The sequence below is a fragment of the Nasonia vitripennis genome (assembly GCF_009193385.2).
Source record: "Nasonia vitripennis strain AsymCx chromosome 1 unlocalized genomic scaffold, Nvit_psr_1.1 chr1_random0016, whole genome shotgun sequence".
NCBI classification, from domain to species: Eukaryota; Metazoa; Arthropoda; class Insecta; order Hymenoptera; family Pteromalidae; genus Nasonia; species Nasonia vitripennis.
In genome coordinates this window covers 989,516-1,008,819 of record NW_022279605.1, presented here as the reverse complement: position 1 = coordinate 1,008,819, position 19,304 = coordinate 989,516, and the positions used below count along the sequence as shown (strand labels likewise).

General features: G+C 35.5%; 3 protein-coding genes across 4 annotated transcripts in view; 2 read left to right on the top strand and 1 right to left on the bottom strand.

Annotated features, from left to right (window-relative positions):
• LOC116416065 (uncharacterized protein DDB_G0290301-like) overlaps positions 1 to 9,758 on the top strand; it is a 65,454-nt gene extending 55,696 nt beyond the window's left edge. The window contains exons 1-11 of one of the 2 annotated variants that reach the window (XM_031922429.2): positions 1,263 to 1,311; positions 1,474 to 1,611; positions 4,299 to 4,380; positions 6,991 to 7,600; positions 7,684 to 7,762; positions 7,832 to 7,873; positions 7,964 to 8,005; positions 8,121 to 8,162; positions 8,246 to 8,384; positions 8,448 to 8,622; positions 8,701 to 9,758. In XM_031922429.2, the coding sequence (XP_031778289.1) occupies positions 6,991 to 7,600; positions 7,684 to 7,762; positions 7,832 to 7,873; positions 7,964 to 8,005; positions 8,121 to 8,162; positions 8,246 to 8,384; positions 8,448 to 8,622; positions 8,701 to 9,251 (1,680 nt within the window). In that variant the 5' untranslated portion in view covers positions 1,263 to 1,311; positions 1,474 to 1,611; positions 4,299 to 4,380 and the 3' untranslated portion in view covers positions 9,252 to 9,758. Of the gene's footprint in view, positions 1 to 1,262; positions 1,312 to 1,473; positions 1,612 to 4,298; positions 4,381 to 6,990; positions 7,601 to 7,683; positions 7,763 to 7,831; positions 7,874 to 7,963; positions 8,006 to 8,120; positions 8,163 to 8,245; positions 8,385 to 8,447; positions 8,623 to 8,700 lie in introns of those variants that run through there. The other variant, XM_031922430.2, reaches the window with a different exon arrangement.
• The window catches only part of LOC100116035 (GATA zinc finger domain-containing protein 14), a 57,851-nt gene extending 39,493 nt beyond the window's left edge, over positions 1 to 18,358 (bottom strand). Inside the window, exon 1 of the mRNA XM_031922428.1 lies at positions 17,969 to 18,358. Within this exon, the coding sequence (XP_031778288.1) occupies positions 17,969 to 18,005 (37 nt within the window). The 5' untranslated portion in view covers positions 18,006 to 18,358. The remainder of the gene's footprint in view (positions 1 to 17,968) is intronic.
• LOC116416075 (basement membrane-specific heparan sulfate proteoglycan core protein) overlaps positions 1 to 19,304 on the top strand; it is a 283,482-nt gene that overhangs the window by 226,002 nt on the left and 38,176 nt on the right. The window lies entirely within an intron of this gene.

Genomic DNA, 19,304 nt, shown 5'->3' with positions numbered 1-19,304 from the left:
GCCGGCTAACCGTCCACGTTAGCGCGAGAGTGAGCATCGTTGGCGCGAGAGTGAGCCTCGACGGCGCGCGCGCTGATTGGTCCTCCGCATGTCGCGAGCCAATCAGTGGGCGCCGATGTGCGACTCGCTATCCGCGCGGACTGCCAGCCAATCAGGCGCAAGGAAGATGCGCGGGCCCGACGAGCGCGAGTGGAGAGTGAGCGCGAGAACGAGCGAGAAATCGGAGAGTTCTCTCACGACTGTCGACGGAGTACGTCGACGTGCGAGAGAGATACGTGGCCTCCTCTGTTGCGAGGAGAATCGGGAGAGTCTCCCGAGGTTGTGCGAGTGTGTGAGAGTGTGAGAGAGTCATAGGTGCAGCGCGTTGGCACGAGCAAGTGCCGACACCCGGACGAGCCAGCAACCATCCGCACGAGAGGAAGGAAGCTAGCCAGTCCGCCATCATTGTCCGGAGGACCAGAGCAACCAGCAGCCTTGGCGTGGGAGAGCCGAGGAAGCTAGCCGTCACCAGGTCCACGAGAGTCAGGGAGGCGCCGGCGGGAGCACCGACGGACGTCCACCAGGGAGAGAGCGAGTAAGAAAGTATTAGAGAGAGAGAGAGAGAGAGAGAGAGAAAGAGATAGAGAGAGAGAGAGAGAGAGATCCGAGAGTGAGACGAGTGTGGTGCGGGCACACTAGAGAGAGAGAGAGAGAACTCGAGAGACCAGGGTGTTGGTGTACAGTGCGGGCGCACACCAAGACGTCTTCTGCGCGAGGCGTCTGGCCAGCGCACGCGAGAGAGAGAGAGAGAGAGAGAGAGAGAGAGAGAGAGAGAACAGTGCGAGGAAACGCGTGTGCGTGAGATAGAGACAGCGCAAGAGAAAACCCTATAGCTGCGCGGCTGCAGCAGGTCGGGCTTGCCACAAGCGGGAGGCATAGCCCGCGCGCGAGAGAGAAAGAGAGAGAGAGAGAGAGAGTCAGCCGTCAGCGGACTGGACCTGGGCCTGTGGCCCGCCGTCTGCTGCACGAGCGTGGCTCGTGTTTAAGCGTCCCAGTGTAAGCCCTGCGTGGCTAAACTGTGCGCGGGAGGCACTACAGCCACCGTATTGTAGGGAAGGGCTGGGCGAAATACATGTGCAATAAAACTTAACCATTGTGTGTGATCATTTTCCCCTCTCCCTAGCGTTCTCCCAAACGTGATGATCGCGGTCAAATCCTACGTTTAGAAAAATCCTAGTGCATGCGAGGCTCTAGGTGTTGCGCACCTGTGTTGGGAGGCACAGCGTCGCAACGGGAACTTCATTAAAGGAAGCAGTTAGAACATCAAAAAAGGTACAGAAAATAAATAAAATTATCTCTTGTAATATTTATATATTACTGTTGATTCATTATGTATTTAATGCATTTTTACTTCCCTTAGGTTACATTAATATGTATATTTTTCATTAGGATGTTCAAACTATTCTATATTCTAATAAAATTGGATTTATATAGGTCGAAGACTTTAGAGTACGGATATCCATCTGCTCATCAAGTCCATCAAATTGCCAACTTGATGGTCAGCTAGGAGTACACAGGTCATCGACTGGCTACATATCAACACCAACTCTTAAAGAATTGGCTTTGAAAGCTGTAAGGGTAACTTTTTTGTTATTCATTAGATTTTAAGTAACTTGGCAAAGCTAGCCATATTACAATTTATTTGTTTATCTAGCTCTATTAGAAAGTTTACCTGTAGACTTGGACACGGATTTTCAATTTCTGACTGAGATTTCTTATCACTGTTGCTATAAGAGATCAGATCGATTATTTTTAAGAAATCTCAGTATCTCAGCGGCAATTATTATTAATAATTACTGTTATAGACAAATTTATTATAAGTGTCTGTAGTTACAAATGCAGTAAGAAAGAATAATATAAGTCACTGTGGCTGAGAGATCCACTTCAACGATGATTTTAAAGAAATTTCAGTCAAAATCTGAAAATCCGTGTCCAAGTCTATAGGTAAACTTTATAACAGAGTCAATTTATCAAAACCGTTCAATATAGCTAGCTTTGTTATGTTATTTAAAACATGTGTACAAAATTTCAGACCTGTATGGTCAAAAACATTTAAATGGCAAGGTCTTGAACTTTTTCTTTTATGTTTCCATGGTCAATAGATTAGCATGACAGCTAAGTGTTGGCAAGGCTACTGTTTCAATTATTTTTCTACTAGGGCTTTGTAATATTGTACACAGGTTTTAAATATTATAACATAGGTAGCTATGTAGAAAGTTTTTTGTTTTATTGACTCTGTTACAAAGATTACTTGTAGACTTGGACACGGCTCTTCAGTTTGTGTATATCATTTCTTAAAAGAAGTGATAACGAGTACCTCTAATCAGGGACCGATTCTATTGTTTTTTACTGAAATTTTAAGTGCAGAAACTTTCAAAAACTTTGCTTCTTGATCAGTAAATAAATTAGAAGTCTGAATTTTATGTATATGTGTATAATACATACATATAAGCACAGTTCAAAGTGGCAATTATTATTGAATATTGCTGTTACAAAAACTTTATTATAAGTTTCTGTACTTAAAAATGCAGTAAAAAAGAATAATATAAGTCACTGTGGCTGAGAGATCTACTTCATCCATGATTTTAAAAAAATTTCAGTCAAAATCTGAAAATCCGTGTCCAAGTCTATAGGTAAACTTTATAACAGAGTCAATTTATCAAAACCGTTCAATATAGCTAGCTTTGTTATGTTATTTAAAACATGTGTACAAAATTTCAGACCTCTATGGTCAAAAACATTTAAATGGCAAGGTCTTGAACTTTTTCTTTTGTTTCCACGGTCAATAGATTAGCATGACAGCTAAGTGTTGGCAAGGCTACTGTTTCAATTATTTTTCTGCTAGGGCTTTGTAATTTTGTACACAGGTTTTAAATAACATAACATAGGTAGCCATGTAGAAAGTTTTTTATTTTATTGACTCTGTTATATAGTTTATCTGTAGGCTTGGACACGGCTCTTCAGTTTGTGTATATCATAAGTGCAAAAACTTTCAAAAACTTTGCTGAATATTGCTGTTACAAAAACTTTATTGTAAGTTTCTGTACTTAAAAACACAGTAAAAAACAATAATAGAAATCACTGTGGTTTAGCGTTCCTCTTGATCACTCCTTTCAAGAAATGATGTACGTAAACTGAAGAGCCGTGTCCAAGTGTACAGATAATGTTTGTAACAGAGACAATATAACAAAAAATTTCAATGTATCTAGCTTTCTTATGTCATTTAAAACATGTGTACAAAATTTCTGATCATTACGGTCAATATTTAAATGGCAAGGTCTTAATCTTTTTTCATGTTTCCACGGTTAATATAGGTTATCATTACAACTACATGTTGACAGGCTTGCTGTTTTAATTCTTTTACTGCTAGAGCTTTGAAATTTTGTCCAGAGGTTTTAAATTATATAACAATGTTAGCTACGTATAAAGTATTTTGTTTTATTGTCTCTGTTATATAGTTTAGCTATAGACTTGTACCCGGCTTTTCGATTTAGACATTTAATTTCTTAAAAAGATTAATAAAGAAATTCTCTTGGCCACAGTGACTTATAATATTGTTTTAACCGTATCTGTAAGTATAGAAACTAGTAATAACTTTGCCTGTCCTTCAATACATAAAAAATGTCTCAATTTTATGCATATGTATACATATAAGATGTACATAGAGGCATAAGTGGTTTCAAGCCTGCTATTTCAATTCTTTTTCTGCTAGAGCTTTGAAATTTTGTACACAGGTTTTAAATAACATAACATAGGTAGCTATGTAGAAAGTTTTTTGTTTAATTGTCTCTGTTACAAAGATTACTTGTAGACTTGGATACGAATTTTCAGCATTTGCCATTTACTATAGCAATGATTGATGAAGAGTATCTCTAAGCCACAGCGACTCCTGCTATTATATTTTACTGCATTTTTCAGTGCAGAAACTCATAATAACTTTGCTTCTTGCTCAGTATATTTTTTAAAATAATTGTGAAATAGTATCTTTCAGCTGCAGGGATTTATATTATTGTTTGTTACTGTGTTTTTAAGTACAGAAACTCATAGTAACATTGCCTGTTACTTAGTGTAGTGTATATATATATATATATATATATATATATATATATATATATATATATATATTTGCGCACTTGAAAATGTCAATTTTGCCTTATATGCTGAGCAACAGGCAAAGTTAACCTGTTGACCTACACCTTTTTGGATTTTGAAGCAGTCAATATTTTTATTAATTATTAAACGTTTCATTGTTATACCAGGTTTCGCAGTAGCTGTGCCAGGAGAGTGTAATCTACGGCGTGTTCGAATATTGCTGTTTAACTTCAAGGCATCGACTGCAAGGTTTTATATTATATTATTATATACTTACAATAATATAGTTTTTCCCAAAGTTATTTCTTAATATTAACTCGCAATTATTATTCATTTTCCAAAATGTATGCAATACGATCAATGCGTACTAGAAAACCGTTAGAATCTTGCTCTCGTGATTATCAAGTACGTATGAAAAAATTATTTAGTAAAGCTCGGTTCGATTATATACAAAGCTTAGTGGTTGAAAATGTTCCTCAAGTAGAAGCCGCGGTCGATACTTTTCAGTTTGATTCTTCGGAAGATGCGCAGGATTTATCGAATGAACGGATCAATTTTAACGAAAACTCGTGCTCAATGGAGAGTGATGATCCGATGGATGTAGATTGTGATTCAGACAATGACCGTGCAATAATGGACGATGGTAATTCGATCTCATCTTCCTCCACTTTTGAGAAATGTGACGAAACCGTTGAAGATTTCGAAGATAGGCTTGCTTCGGTGTTCACTGAGCAAAATATGTCCCATACGCAAATAAGAGCTGTGTTACTAGCTATTAAAAGTCACAAACGTTTCTCCACTTTGCACATTGATCCTCGAACTATTTTAAAGACCCCAGCTTATTCTTTGCCTATTGAAAAGGTAGCTGGAGGCGAATATCTCCATTTAGGTGTAGAAACAGGTATTCTTCATATTCTTAGTGTAACTCCTGCGCATATGATTCCCGATTTAATTGAACTCGATTTCAGTACAGATGAGGCTTCACTGGATAAAGCGAGTAAAATTCTAATGTGGCCTATACAAGTTCGTATAGCTAATATCCTCGATAGCTCCCCAGAAATCGTGGGTATATTTCAGGGAACAAAAAAGCCTACGAGTGCTACCGAATTTCTCAAACCATTCACTGATGAGTTACTCTCCCTTTTGCAAAATGGTATTGAATTTTGTGGACAACAAAAATTTTTGCATTTGAGGTGTTTCATAGCCGATGCACCGGCTCGATCGTTTATTCATGGTCATCGAGGACACAATAGTAAAGCTCCTTGTTCCAAATGTCATGTCGTAGGTGAATCTATTCGTTCAGGGGTGATAGCGTACAAAGGAACCAATCATGCTCCACGTACGCATGATGAATATTCGTCAATGATGGACCTTGATCATCATAATGGACCATCAGCTATTGCTTCTCTCCCATTTGACTTGGTGTCCAATGTAGTATTCGACTACATGCACCTGGTATGTCTCGGCCTTATGGAAAAAATTCTGCAAGGAATAATCGATGGTAGATTCGTACAATCAGCCAAGTTGAGCAAACCGTTTGTCGAAGTGTTGATAGATCGTCTCGAACAAGTTAAAAGTTACTGTCCACAGGATTTTGCTCGCAAGCCTGTCAGTATTGACAAGCATAGCAAATTTAAAGCCACCGAGCACAGGCAGATACTTCTATACAGTGGTCCGGTTGTATTCATTGGCTTGGTAAATCCTGCAGTTTACAATCACTTTCTTCTCCTTCACACTGCTATAAGAATTTTGGCGAATCCTTCTTCCACAATGGAATCTATCGATTACGCAGATAAGTGCATAAAACTATTTGTTGAAATGGCTTCTGATGTGTATGGCGTGGAATTTCTGTCGTACAATACTCATGCTTTATTGCACCTTCCTGATGATGTTAGATCTTTCGGTCCATTAGATAATTTCTCTGCGTTTCCCTACGAGAATAACATGACTTATTGTCGAAAGTTATGCCGTAAGCCAAATCAACATTTGCAACAGATTGCAAAGAGGACAGCTGAATGCGTTCGTACAGCATCGAAGAAATATGTTGATCCCTCAACGCTAAAATTTATTGGCTGTCATGCGAGAGGACCAACTCCCCCAATCGAACATTCTAATAAGTGTTACAACCAATATAAAAAGATTGTAACAGGCTCGATACACTTGTCCACTTTAAAACAGGATAGTACTGTTATTTTGCGAAACAAATCCATTGGTGTAATTCAGAATGTTTTCGAATGCAACAATAAGTGCTACCTTCTTCTACAGCTTTTTAAAAAAGTCGACAATTTTTATAATCTTCCGTGCGCTTCATCATTAGTCAATGTTTTTCTTTGTTCAGCACCCGCTACTGAATTTGTTTTTGTGAGGCTCCAGCAAGTCGCAGGTAAATGCTTTCGAATGCCGTATTGGACTAACGGAAACACAACCAAAGAATGCAACTCTCAACATTTTATCGTTGCAGTTATCATGTCCACGCACTTTCTCAATTAACTTATAATTTTGATTTTTTTTTCGCACAAGCCGTTCAAACATTTTTTACCCTCGTATACATTTTTTAGTTTCATGGATTGTTATTTGTAAATTCATATTTTTTGTTTAGTTTGTTGTATGAAGTGGCCGTAAATGTGCATTTTACCAATTTAGCAAATTTTTAAAATCAATTTTACGCTTACTGCGTCGGAAAATATTGTTCGATGGACGCGTTTAATTCGATATTCTGCAATAGTTTTGATTTCGCACTCGTGCAAACCTCACGCTCATGCTGAAATTAATACTTTCTCACTTGTATAGAAATATATTATACTGAAGTTCAGTTTCGACTTTTTACTTGCTTTTTTGAATTTACGTGCTCGCCCTCAGATGAACAAAAAACAACAGAAGAACTTGGGAGCTTCTCCTGTCGATGAAGCCAATGCCAATCTCTTGGGGAGAATGAATGTGATGAACCAAGAGCAGCTTAATAACCAGCCGAAACTGACATGGCAGCAGCAGCAGCAGCAGCAGCGGCAGCAGCAGCAGCAGCAGAAGCAAGAGGAGCAACAAAGAAATAACAAGAAAGAGGGAAAGGTAGTGCAACATAATCAGAAACACCAAGGAACTGGAAGTATGCACAATAGACCGACGCAAGGAGGAAACTCGCAACAGGGACAGAAAACGCAAGGAGGAAACTCGCAACAGGGACAGAAAACGCAAGGAGGAAACTCGCAAAAGGGACAGAAATTGCAAGGAGGAAACTCGCAACATTGGCAGAAGTCGCAAGGAACTGTTAGCATGCAATGTCAGAGACAGAATCAAGGAGAAAAGCCACCGCAACATCTCAATAAGCCAGGGAGAAAAACGCAAACGGAAGGACAGAAAAACTACGGAAATACGCAAGAAGATAAGGCAGAATTACAGCACTCATTTCGTTCGCAAACAGCATTGACATCACAACATCAACAACAACAACAACAACAACAACAATATAACGGTAACTACAATAATACAGGTTCAATATATATCGGGCTGTAACATGTATACACATTTTTTTTCATACTGCTTTATTCATTTTAGATCATCGATACCGTACGCCGCAAAATACAGGAACAGCAGCAGTGGAAATGTCTATCAAGGAATTGTCAAAGACTACACAGTAAGTTCAACGTGGTTTCCTTTCTTTTTATATAACACTTATAACAATCGATTCATGCATTGCTTATAGATCGATGAACAAAAGAATAGTCCGTCTAGAGGCATCGATTAGGTAAATATACTTGTGTTTATGCTGCACTATTGCGTATATACGTTGTAATATAAATCTCTGTATAAATGACAAAAATATTTTATTTTACAGTGCTGTAAAATCCAGTCAGGAAGAGCTGAAGAACGATGTAAGGTACTTCGTAGTGTTATTTTTATGATATTATAAACAATAACACAATGTAATATACTATAACAATGTAATGTAATAACAATGTATTAATAAATTAAATTTTTCATTTTCGTTTTAGGTCGATCAACAAAAAGGTCGTCGATGTCCAGACATTAGCAACGTATGTGTCGGCAATACTGTTGCAATTTTTTGAACAATAAGTCACATTAATATAATTTTTTTTTTATGTTTGTTCTGTTTTAGATCCATTCATAAAATGTTGACAGACATCAGAAAGCATCAATCTTCCAAGGCGACAACAAAACCTGTTTTCTTGCCGTTCAAGTCCTGCGCGGATCTACTAGCATTCGACAATACCACGGACGAGCAGTTTGACGACTGCGTAAGTAGAATTGAATTTTTTAAATCAATTAATGTATTTCTTCATCTCTAATATTTATTTCAGGTAAGCTACTTGGAATATATCAAAGGAGTTACTGCATCAGATTCAGCAGCAAAATTTTTCAAAGCCTGCTTTGTTGTCAATGAAGATATTTTCCGCAATCTCACATGGACCGGCTCAAAAACTAACCAAGACCTCATGGCACTAAAGGATACTCGTTTTTCGACAGCTTGCCTAAGTACATTTATTGTTATTGTATGCTTAAAAATCATAAAATATTTTAGAAAATGCATTATTAACGTTTTATTAATTACAGATGCAATGCCGTATAATAAGGATACACTGACGAAGCCAACGGAGGATGATTTCGTCAAGGCTATGACAAAAGCCCTCAAGAGTGCCAAAGAGAGCTTTCGCCGCACTGGCATCCTGCTACGTCGTCCGATTCAAAACCAGAATCACCAGGATTCTCCACCGCCTAAGCGACTTCGCCGTCATAACGAGCCAGCTATCGTCGACAATGCGCCACGCTTCGACGGAGAGAACGAAGAAAAGTTCAGCGATAACGACTTTCATGAGACCATCTACTGGAACAACAACAACAACCTGGATAACCAGATGTTCGATGACTTGAACGAAGAAAACGGTGGCAACCTGAACTTGGATCCCAAGACACAAGACGACGACTTTGAGGAGAACGACACCGAGGATCCGAACTTAGAACAAAATGAAAATGAAGAAGATGCTGAAGGAGATGAAGAAGATGCTGAAGAATATCAAGAAGATGCTGAAGAATATCAAGAAGATGCTGAAGGAGTTAAAGAAGATGCTCAAGAAGATGAAGAAGAAGAGAATATATTTTCGTAAATTAAGATAAGTATTCTTTCATTTATTATTTATATTTATTTCATAACTTTTCTTTCTCACCAAGCTCATTCACACTATTACTAAAAATAGTTTTAGTTTCCCATTCTTCGTTTTTTTTTTATTTTCAAATTAGTTTAAATAGATGTGAAAGGGCTTTGGAGGGCTTAATTTCATAACCCAACTTTTGTTTCAGTTATATAAAAAATACACGTTAGTTTTAGGTATGCTTTATTATTTCTTACTATTAGTGTTTAACGTGTATTTTTTATCATAACGCTTTTTCACATTTTTATTACAAGTATATGTTTTTATTTGCTTCATTTATTATTAGTTATAAAAGATGTGAGAAAGCGTTGGAGGGGCTAGTATTGTGGATGAGCCTCACAGAGACGGGCGAGGTCGGGGCCCGCTCATACCTAATAAACAAAATTTGATTTTCAGCTTTTGATAGACATCTCATCCATTGTAAGAAATATATATTTCTATATCTATTATATAATATAAGTGTCTAATATTTATTCTTACAGGTGCTCCAAGTGATTAGTATTTTACATTCCTTTTTTTAAAATAATTAATATTTTACAGGTTTCATATAGCACAGCAGGTACGCACACCTATCATTTTTGGGATGAATAAATAGCCATCAACGATTTGGAATTTGAAATCAGATGAGTATATTCAACATTCTTTAATAATGCATGTAATGATAGAATTATAGCTTGTGTCTGTTTATTTGCAGCAGCAGTAGCAACAGCAACAGCAGCAGCAGAATCAACAGGATTTGTTTGAGCAATGGAGCACATTACGTTGCAGCAACGGTGCCACGAAAAGCAACAGCAGCAGCAACATTATACCTCGAAAAGAAGCAGCAACAGCAGTACCTCAAAGAGCACCAGCAGTAGCAGTGCAATATATTTTTATAGAGATGCAGAAGCCCATACCAAGACGAATGTGTCCGGTGGTAGCTTCTCAAGTAGGGTGTAGCAAAAAAATCATTTGTAAACGATGTATTAGAATGTGAGGGCTTAGCTCAGATTGCTACAATATTTCAATTAATTGTAGATTTCTTTTTTATTAACGTATTTTTTAATTATTATTGATGTATTCTTATTTCATTGCGTTAAGTTTTATATTATGCATATGTAATTGCAATTGTATGTTACTTTTTATTAGATTTAATAAAATATACATAATTTTCATTATATATTGTGATTTTTATTATTAAAAACAATCATTTATATAGGTTCCGTGCACCTACAAGCGAAAGCACGGATTTTGAAAAATGTCCGCAAAATGCAAGCACGAAGTCGAGCATAATGCTGGCACGTAAGACGGCATGCGTGCTGCCTTTTTGCCCACATGCACATTCTGAGCAAATTGACGGCACATTTCGGTCACAACGACGTCGTAGGAACGGAGCACGCGTGCTCCACGCATGCTGTCGATGCGCTAGCATTGTGACGGGACGATGTTTTCGGGGGTACCTGGACGTCACGCGTAGCCCATTCCGTGCAGTCTCAGTGCCGTCATTCGGCCGACATCATGTTATCCGGGCGGGGAAAGTGTGCCATACTGTGCCAAAGTGTGCCAAAGTGTTCAAATTCGGAAATTTGCTGCACTTTGGCACACTTTGGCACACTTTGACACACTTTAGCATACTTTGCCACACTTTGACACAGCCAATTATTTCTACTAGAGAAAGTTTTTACTCTTGAAAAAGTTTTTTTAGGGAGATTTTTAGATACGTATGAATTGCAAACGTCCGAAAACTATTAAAACTGTTTCTTTACGTGAAGAAATTTCGTTTGAGATTTACCTCTGTTTGCCACCGATTTAATCAATATGTTTCCGAATTGAACGAAATCGATCGCAGTTTCTCTTTGATCTTCCCTCAAGGAATTTCCAGACCAAATAATCTTTTTTTAAGCAATTTCAAGCATTTAAAAGTCTTAAATTTAAAAATCAAAAAATCACCGAAGCAATCCTATGCTAATACAGATTCCATACTGGGAAAACATGTCTCGGCCCACATTGGGAAAAAGGTGCGTTCATGCGTTGAGGTTACACCGAGGAACGAAGCAAGATATAGGGCTAATGTTTCAAAAATTCAAACTTTAAATAAAACTTCTATGAAAGTAAAAGTAATTACACTTGCCTAATATTGATCCGCCAAGAAGCGCAAATTATCTCTTGACCACTTAGTATGACTTTCAAAATGTCCAAAACTGCTAACCTACTTGTCATAAGGGCTGTAATCTCGCGTCAGAAGCTAGGAACTGAGTATCCCATACTAGACACTGTCCCGCGCTGCATTTCCTACTCATTCGTAAGCATTAGCAACAGATCGAATAGAAAATATACAGAATTCGTAAAATGTAAATAGGTTATTTAGCAAACTAGGAATGAAGGCGCGCTTCGCGCGCTCTTGATTCTATCTCTGTCTAATAACACTGATAGAAAATCTACCATAAGTGTCGGGCGGCATACTAACGTCTGCTAATATTTTATAAGCATGTAACATGTTACTAAATCCCTCAAAACTATTTTTTAATAAATATATTAATAATGCTCAATGCCGTCATCATTGGTTTAAATAGTGAATTTGAAGAAAAGTTCAGTATAAGAGTCAGTGGATTTGTCTATCATTAAAATGCCATTTATTTGCATTACAAAAAAGCTATACAGCTGAAATTTTACACAGATACTTACTATGCTACCTAGAAAACATGTAACCTACATGATTATGATTTAACTGTTTTCATTAATATTTTCACATCGAGGTCCATATGAATTTTTTAATTTAGCGTATCAAATTTTGCTTGTAGATAGTTACACAGAAACTAACATCTCTAGCACATTGTATTTCTGGTTTCCAGTGTATTTTTACATGAAGAAAGTGATAAGTATTTTAGCTTTTTTGTCAAGACCTTAATTAGAATTTTGACTTTTAACAGTAGTGAGAGATTTTGAGACCGATACCTGTTTCTCCATTTTTGCATTTTTTCTCATTCTAAAACTAACAGTTTCTTTTGTGATTGTGGAAAGATATTTAAAGTTGAATCAACGTTAACTGAAATACTTTTGTGTTCGACTACAACATCCATGATAATTATTTAGTCGTATATCATGAGTTTGCATTCACATCAGTGTCGGAGTCGAAATCAGAAGTTTTTCAGTTAAGGTCGATTCAACATTAAACATCTTCACAATCACAAAAGAAATCTATATGCAAAATATGAGCCCTCTAGACCTGTTAGTTTTTGAATGAGAATAAATGCAAAAATGGAAAAACCGGTATCGGTCTCTCACAACTATTAAAAGTCAAAATTCTAATTACCTAATACCTTGACAAAAAAGCCAAAACATTTATCACTTTCTCCATGTAAAACTATGCTAGAAACCAGAAATACAATGTGCTAGAGATAGTAGTTTCTGCATAATTGGCTATAAGTAAAATTTGACCAGCACAATTAAAAAATTCGCATGAGTCTGGATGTGAAAATATGAACGAAAACAGTTAAATCAGAATCATCTAGGTTACATATTTCTAGGTAACATGTCTAGTAGCCTTTTTACAATTCAAGGAGCATTGTATAATGATAGACTTAAACTTACTGACTCGGATACTGAACTTTTCTGTAAATTCACCTCTCAAACCACACCGAGGGCGACTTTGGGCACAGAGACACAGTATATCTTCAGACTCATTATTCTTTTAATTGAACTTCTCACTGACATTTCAAAAAACAAAATAATATTCACACATTTTATTACTACTTCAAATGGGGTTAGGGTGCCACTTTTCAATATACATGTTGTAATACTACACACTCTTGGTAATGATTAATTTTTACTAAAATTTCTTGCTATTTATATTACATATATTTTATATGTTATCAAGGTTTCCACATTTCATTTTAAACACCTCAAACATTTCTACCAGGGTTATGAGTTATGACTGTTTTGAGGGTTATGAATTTAAAGCGCGATTCTGATCTCGTTGCCTAGGCAACCAACCAGCAACCAATCAGAATCACGTATTAAATGCTTCACAACAAAGGTCATCATTTTTTTAAGAGGAAGATTCAAAGTATATAAGTTCTGTAGAGCTCAACCGCGGCCCTTAATTTTGTGTATGCAGTGTAGTTGGTGTCGAGTGATGAATTAAAAACTTCAACTACCATATAATTTATAAAAATATCACTACTAATTTAGTAAAAATCTTTAGAATGCAAGTATATTCCGTCATTTTCTAATAAATTGGCAACTTATAATAACTTTTATCAAATCATTTTCCTCGGTCTGTTAGTAAAATGTAAGGTATGTACTTTCTTATATCGAAAAATGTCTAATGAGCATTTAAAAGGTAAAACGAATTAAATTAAAGTATCTGAAGCGTTGATAAATTGAGTTAAGAATTGATTTTTATACTTTATAAAGAATACTTTTATAGGAGTGGAGAAAGTTTGAAATATCGAGTATTTATTCATTAGGTAAAGTACAGTTGCTTGCAAAAAAAACATGCAACCTATACACACACACACATAAACAAACATACGCGCACACACTTACACACTGTAATGCTAATACTTATAATAATAATTAATAATACAAGTACAAAACAATGACTGATATTTTGATAATAAAATTTAATTAGTGTTCAATAGTATAAGATATTAAAATGTTATTGCTTCCTCCTAGCAAAAGTTTTGTAATAGTAAAATTTTCAGTTTCGCTATAACTTCATAGAAACGTATTTGGAGGTGTTTGGAGTTCAAATCTTACGTTTTTAGAAAATGTCCGTGCGGATGGCTGTGTGTCCGCGAGCGCGCAGTCGTAATTCTGTAACTACGCGACCGATCATAATAAAATTTGACATGCATATACGTTTTTTGCTTCAGGATTCAGGATTTTTTTTCATGATTCTGGCCATTTTAGGGCCATTTTACAATTAAAAAACAACATTTGCTTTTTTTAATGGTGTGATTTTTACAACGAATTCAGCAATAGTGTTTCTGAAAGAGCATTGAATTGCTTATTTTTTCCCGCAAAATTTTCCAAATTGACGGTTTTGTTCAATTATTAGCATAAAAAAGGTGATTTAAAAAAATATATAATATTTCCCAAGCTAAATTGTCAAACGTTTAAAAAAAATTATGAGAAAAAAAAGCAGTGTGCGTCTCGGGAATCCCGGCAGAAGTGACAACTTAAATTGATTTAGGTACAAAGTATTTAAAATTGAACTTATTTAGCGCATGCAAAACATGTTAATTATTATTCAAAAGAATACAAATTTTGAAAGGAATTATAATGAAATAAAGAAATATTTTTAAAATAGTTGTATTTTAAAAGATAACCATTGTAAATCTTGTATAAAATACATAAGTTCATTTCATATTAAGTATGAGTATATTTGTAGCTACAGTAATCAACTTTCTGCAATGGCTGTTGTTTCGCTTGCTATTTCATTAACATTTATGGATTTGGAGTATATGTACACGGAAAAAAATGGTTGGTTATGGTAATTTTCAGTTTTATAAGGTATACAGGGTGAGAGACGAAAAATTCAAATTTTAATATCTTTTGATCTAATCAGTTTCATGAGCTGGAAAAAAACCTAGCCGAGGCAAGCGCAAGATCTAGCTTTTCCTAAAATTTCAATTTGATTAAAGCCTTTTTACTCCCGTATCCGTGTGACATAGAAAACAAGTTTTTAAATGATAACTTCTTAAAAGACGGTGAACCTACAATGTTTGTAATTTCTAGAATGCGTTAGAGAAATGCGTAAAATGAATGTGTTACAGTGATATCTATAGGTATACCGGTACCCCCTAGGGGCGAAAACGACCATTTTCGCTTCTCTTGATTACCGATATTCAAATTATTGTAGGCTCGTTCTACTTTATAGGGAGCGGAAATGGATTAATTTATACATGTATTATGACCAGGGACTCTTGCTCTACATTTTGTCCGACGCTCGGAAAACCCTATTTTCGGTCCACTATATAAGCGCCAAAAATGGTCTTTTTTCTGCACGTGTTATTAAAATATGTTTTCGTAGGGTTTTTATGTGTACAGTTTGTTCGGTGTCGATTTTTCTACGTCTTATATATCCCAAATGCAATTATTTTTCTGCACATATGTTGCACAGGTAGTCTTGTGTGCTTTGAAAAAGTGCAGAAATCTACCATAACAAAATAGCAGAAAACAAACTTTATTTAATTATATAAATAAGAAATTTAGTTTATGGATAAGAGTGAAAATTTAAAAAAATAAAGATTAGAAAGGTGAAAATTACGAATTGATTTATAACAAAAGGTAAAATTTCAAGTACCAAAATATTAGAACGGTATAATTTTGAAAAACTGAATTTTAAATTTGTAATCTTACTAATCTAATACTAATATTTTCTAATTCTTACCCTTCCTAATTTTGAATCTTTAAAATTGTCACCCTAACCCCTTTTGTACAATTTAGAATCGCACCTGGAATACAAAATGAAACACAAAAGATGTAAAAAGTCTTAAAAATAAACTCACTTTGAGATAGAGCATTCTGGAAAAAATAATGATTTGAAAGGAAAAAATTACGAATTAATTTATAACGAAAGGTAAAATTCCTTGAGAATTAAAAAAGTATAATTTTGAAAAACTAAATTTTGAAGCTACTAAAAATATCTTTTAAGAAATATTTTAACCACAACAATATCCCCTTTCGCAATATTTCAAAAATTTTTTTTATAAAAGTTTTCATCTCAAAATCTCAGTTCATAAATTTTGAATTTCTTATCCTTACCCTTTCTAATTTTTCATTTTCAAAATTCTTACCCTTACCCAGAACATTCTTGATTTTGCAGCCAAATAGAGTGTTCTTATACTGGCAGGAGAGATAAAGCATTCTAGAGGCCGCTGGTAAAACAGAGCCTTATTCCACTCAGCCATCGAATCTTCCCATTGCGAAATAATATTTTCGTTGAAATAGTGTATTATATTTAAAAACGACAATCAAATATCATATTTCCAAATGATATTTGATTGGCTGCAATTTTTAGTGAATTAAAAAAATTAATTGTTTTGCGATGTACGGCGTTTAGTTTGGGTGATGATAAAAATTTTGAAAAATAAAGATTTGAAAGGAGAAAATTACAGAATAATCTATATCGAAAGGAAAAATTTTAAGTTTTAAAATATTATAAAGGTTAACTTAAGTTAAAGTACTAGATTATATCTAACTGACTGCTGTACTGTGTAAATTAATACCACGATGTTGTATACAATGTTTTATATTATTACTCGGATTTTAAATGATGGAATAATAAATAATAAACAGAATTTATAAAGCATGTAATGAAAATGAAAAATTGTTTACTAAAATTTTAGATTCTTATGATAAACGCTCGAGCGTCGTTGATAAGTGCCTAGATTTACAAAACTAATATTTTTGGTTCTGTACCCGATGAAGAGTGTAAAACACACCTAAAATTTTTCATAAAGAATGTTATATATTTTTATATAAGGAGCAATGAAATATTTAATGAAAATTATTCCGGGTGAGTTAATGTGATAGTATTGACAGTATACCAGTGATTAAGGCACAACAAGTAATTAGGCTACAAAATATCGATTTTTTCTTATTAGGTGAAAGCAGGGATATATCGGTCAAAGGTCACAAGATAACCCGGCAGTGTATGGTAAGTAGATGCATATACCGAGTAAACCTAGACACAAGCAATGTTCATTTTCGTTGGAATCAGTATTTAACCACAAATGTTTCTTGGTCTAATTAGAATCTATACATGAATTTAGATAGAATTTAATTTTAATCAGTTACTACCTAGATTAGATTTTTTTTAATAATTTGTTCATTATTTTCAAATATGTCGTTAAGTTATGATTGCAATGAAAATTTCAATCGTTATTATTTTGTTATGGTTATTCAAATAATAATCATTTATCACATCTTACGAAATTATTACGTGGGATAAGTGAGTGCCACTTTCTCGTGTATCTATCGCCTGAGCATAGCTAGCTCTCTACTTTCATATGTTCAAACTATAAAAATTCTTTCTAAATCTTTAATTACACGGTATTCTTTTTATTTTACGCGAACAGATCTTATAAACGCATAGAATAATTGTAAAGTAGTTGGGAAATATTAGTTTTTAATGCTAATTTTATGTAGCATGTGGTTCCTTTGAAGCTTATGTTTTTAAGAATGTTTAATTCTTGTGGTTTATTTTACGGAATTTGTTCGATTTTCAAATTTGAATTGACTTGTCAATAGATTTTAAATGAAAATATTCAAACTTTGCAACAATAGCATAAGTGAGAGTGTCAAAATAAAGCAAACAATAAAACTGAATTTTGAATATTAATAGACGATCAGCTTTACATAATATTAATCTAGATTCGTTATTTAATGTTTTATCATTGCCTTCTGGTGCTATTGACTGCCTTGGCTTTAGTAGTGTGCGCGCGACCTCGAGAGTGGAGTTCCAGTGCGCGTACTTTCAAATGAAACATATAAAAATATACATCTTTTCGCTGTTGTAAAACAGGTTAAGATAATGTTGTAAAACAAGAAACTTGGAAGATATGTAATCCGCAGCTCCAATATCATAATAGTAGTAATTATTTTGAGTGATTATTCATATAATTCAATCCAGAATGCTGAGTAGAATAAATACAAGTAAGAATATTATCATTGCTGGGTCATACCTAGTACGAGAATAAAGATGATCCTAGACGTCGTCATGTCAACTAAGCTGCTTTCAAATACGTTCACTGTTGCAATCAACCTTCGTAAACGTCGTGTGAAAATTAAAAAAAAGCGTCTAGTCGGAAAATTCGGAGGAGTCGAAATCTAGTAGAATGCGGTTTGTTGTCATTTAGATGAATACACGAGAAACGTGCTATAGAAGCACTATAATAAGATGGATAAAAAAGCTAGGCAAAAGCGTGTGTGTAGCGCGCGTCCGAAACCGTTTCGCTAAGCGGTCGATGATGCGACTGCACGACGCTATGAAACTACAGTACCGAAGAAGAGTCTGAACTGGTAGTCGCTAGGAATATAGGAGGTAGGATGAAGGAGAACATCACCATCCGGTCTCACCATCGCGATCTTGCACGCTCCCTGGCTCTCACTCTCACTCTCCCTCTCATTCCGCTCTAATGTGACCTCTCTTTGTCCTTCTCTCCTTCTCCCTTAATATCTCATTCGTATCTTAACCTTTCTCTTTCGCTTTGTAAAGCCGAGAGAGAAGCACGCGGCTGTCTCTTCCAGCAGAAAGCGAAAGGATGAGCAATCTTAGGCCACATTCATAGCTAGGAGTAGGGATCATCGCTTGTACATACTCCAGCGGCACTTATGGTCTACAGCCGGAGAATGTACTCTTCGCTCGCGTTGAAAATGTGAAGTTTCTCATTACGTCACGTAGCAGCGTCCTAGCAGCCTTTTTAAATTTCTAGTTCTGAAATATTTTCCAATGACAATGATGCGATCAGCGCAGTTGTGTGGCCGCAAAGTACGCGTTAGTTAAATTTTTGTCGGGTTTTTATTTTTCAGCTTACTTCTATGCTTACGCTAAACTTATCTTTATTTGGCGCTTTTTCTGCAAAAATTCAGATTTGACCTACCTGCAGATCACATATGAAAGGGCGCTTCACGCACAAATTTTAAGGTTTTTCTTTTAACACCTAAGAAGTTTTGGATAAGATTATCCATATTAATACCTTACACTACGTACTCTGCGCAACAGGGAAAATATCATTTAAAAATTTTCTTGGGCTAAAGGTCGAGTGAATGCGACATTTCTGCAGTCTTTTCGCGGTCGCAGGTAGTTCTGAATTACAATGTGGATAAGAGTTAGTGTGCCAAACTCTCTTGACATCACATAAACTTTATGAAAAAAAAAAAAAATTTACCGCATACAATTTCCCTATGCACATTTTCAAATACTTCAATACATCGGTAAACTTTATACAATAGTGTAACCAATTGTTACGCATTGTTGCAAAAATAGATAATACGATGTGTAGATTTTACCGGAGTAGT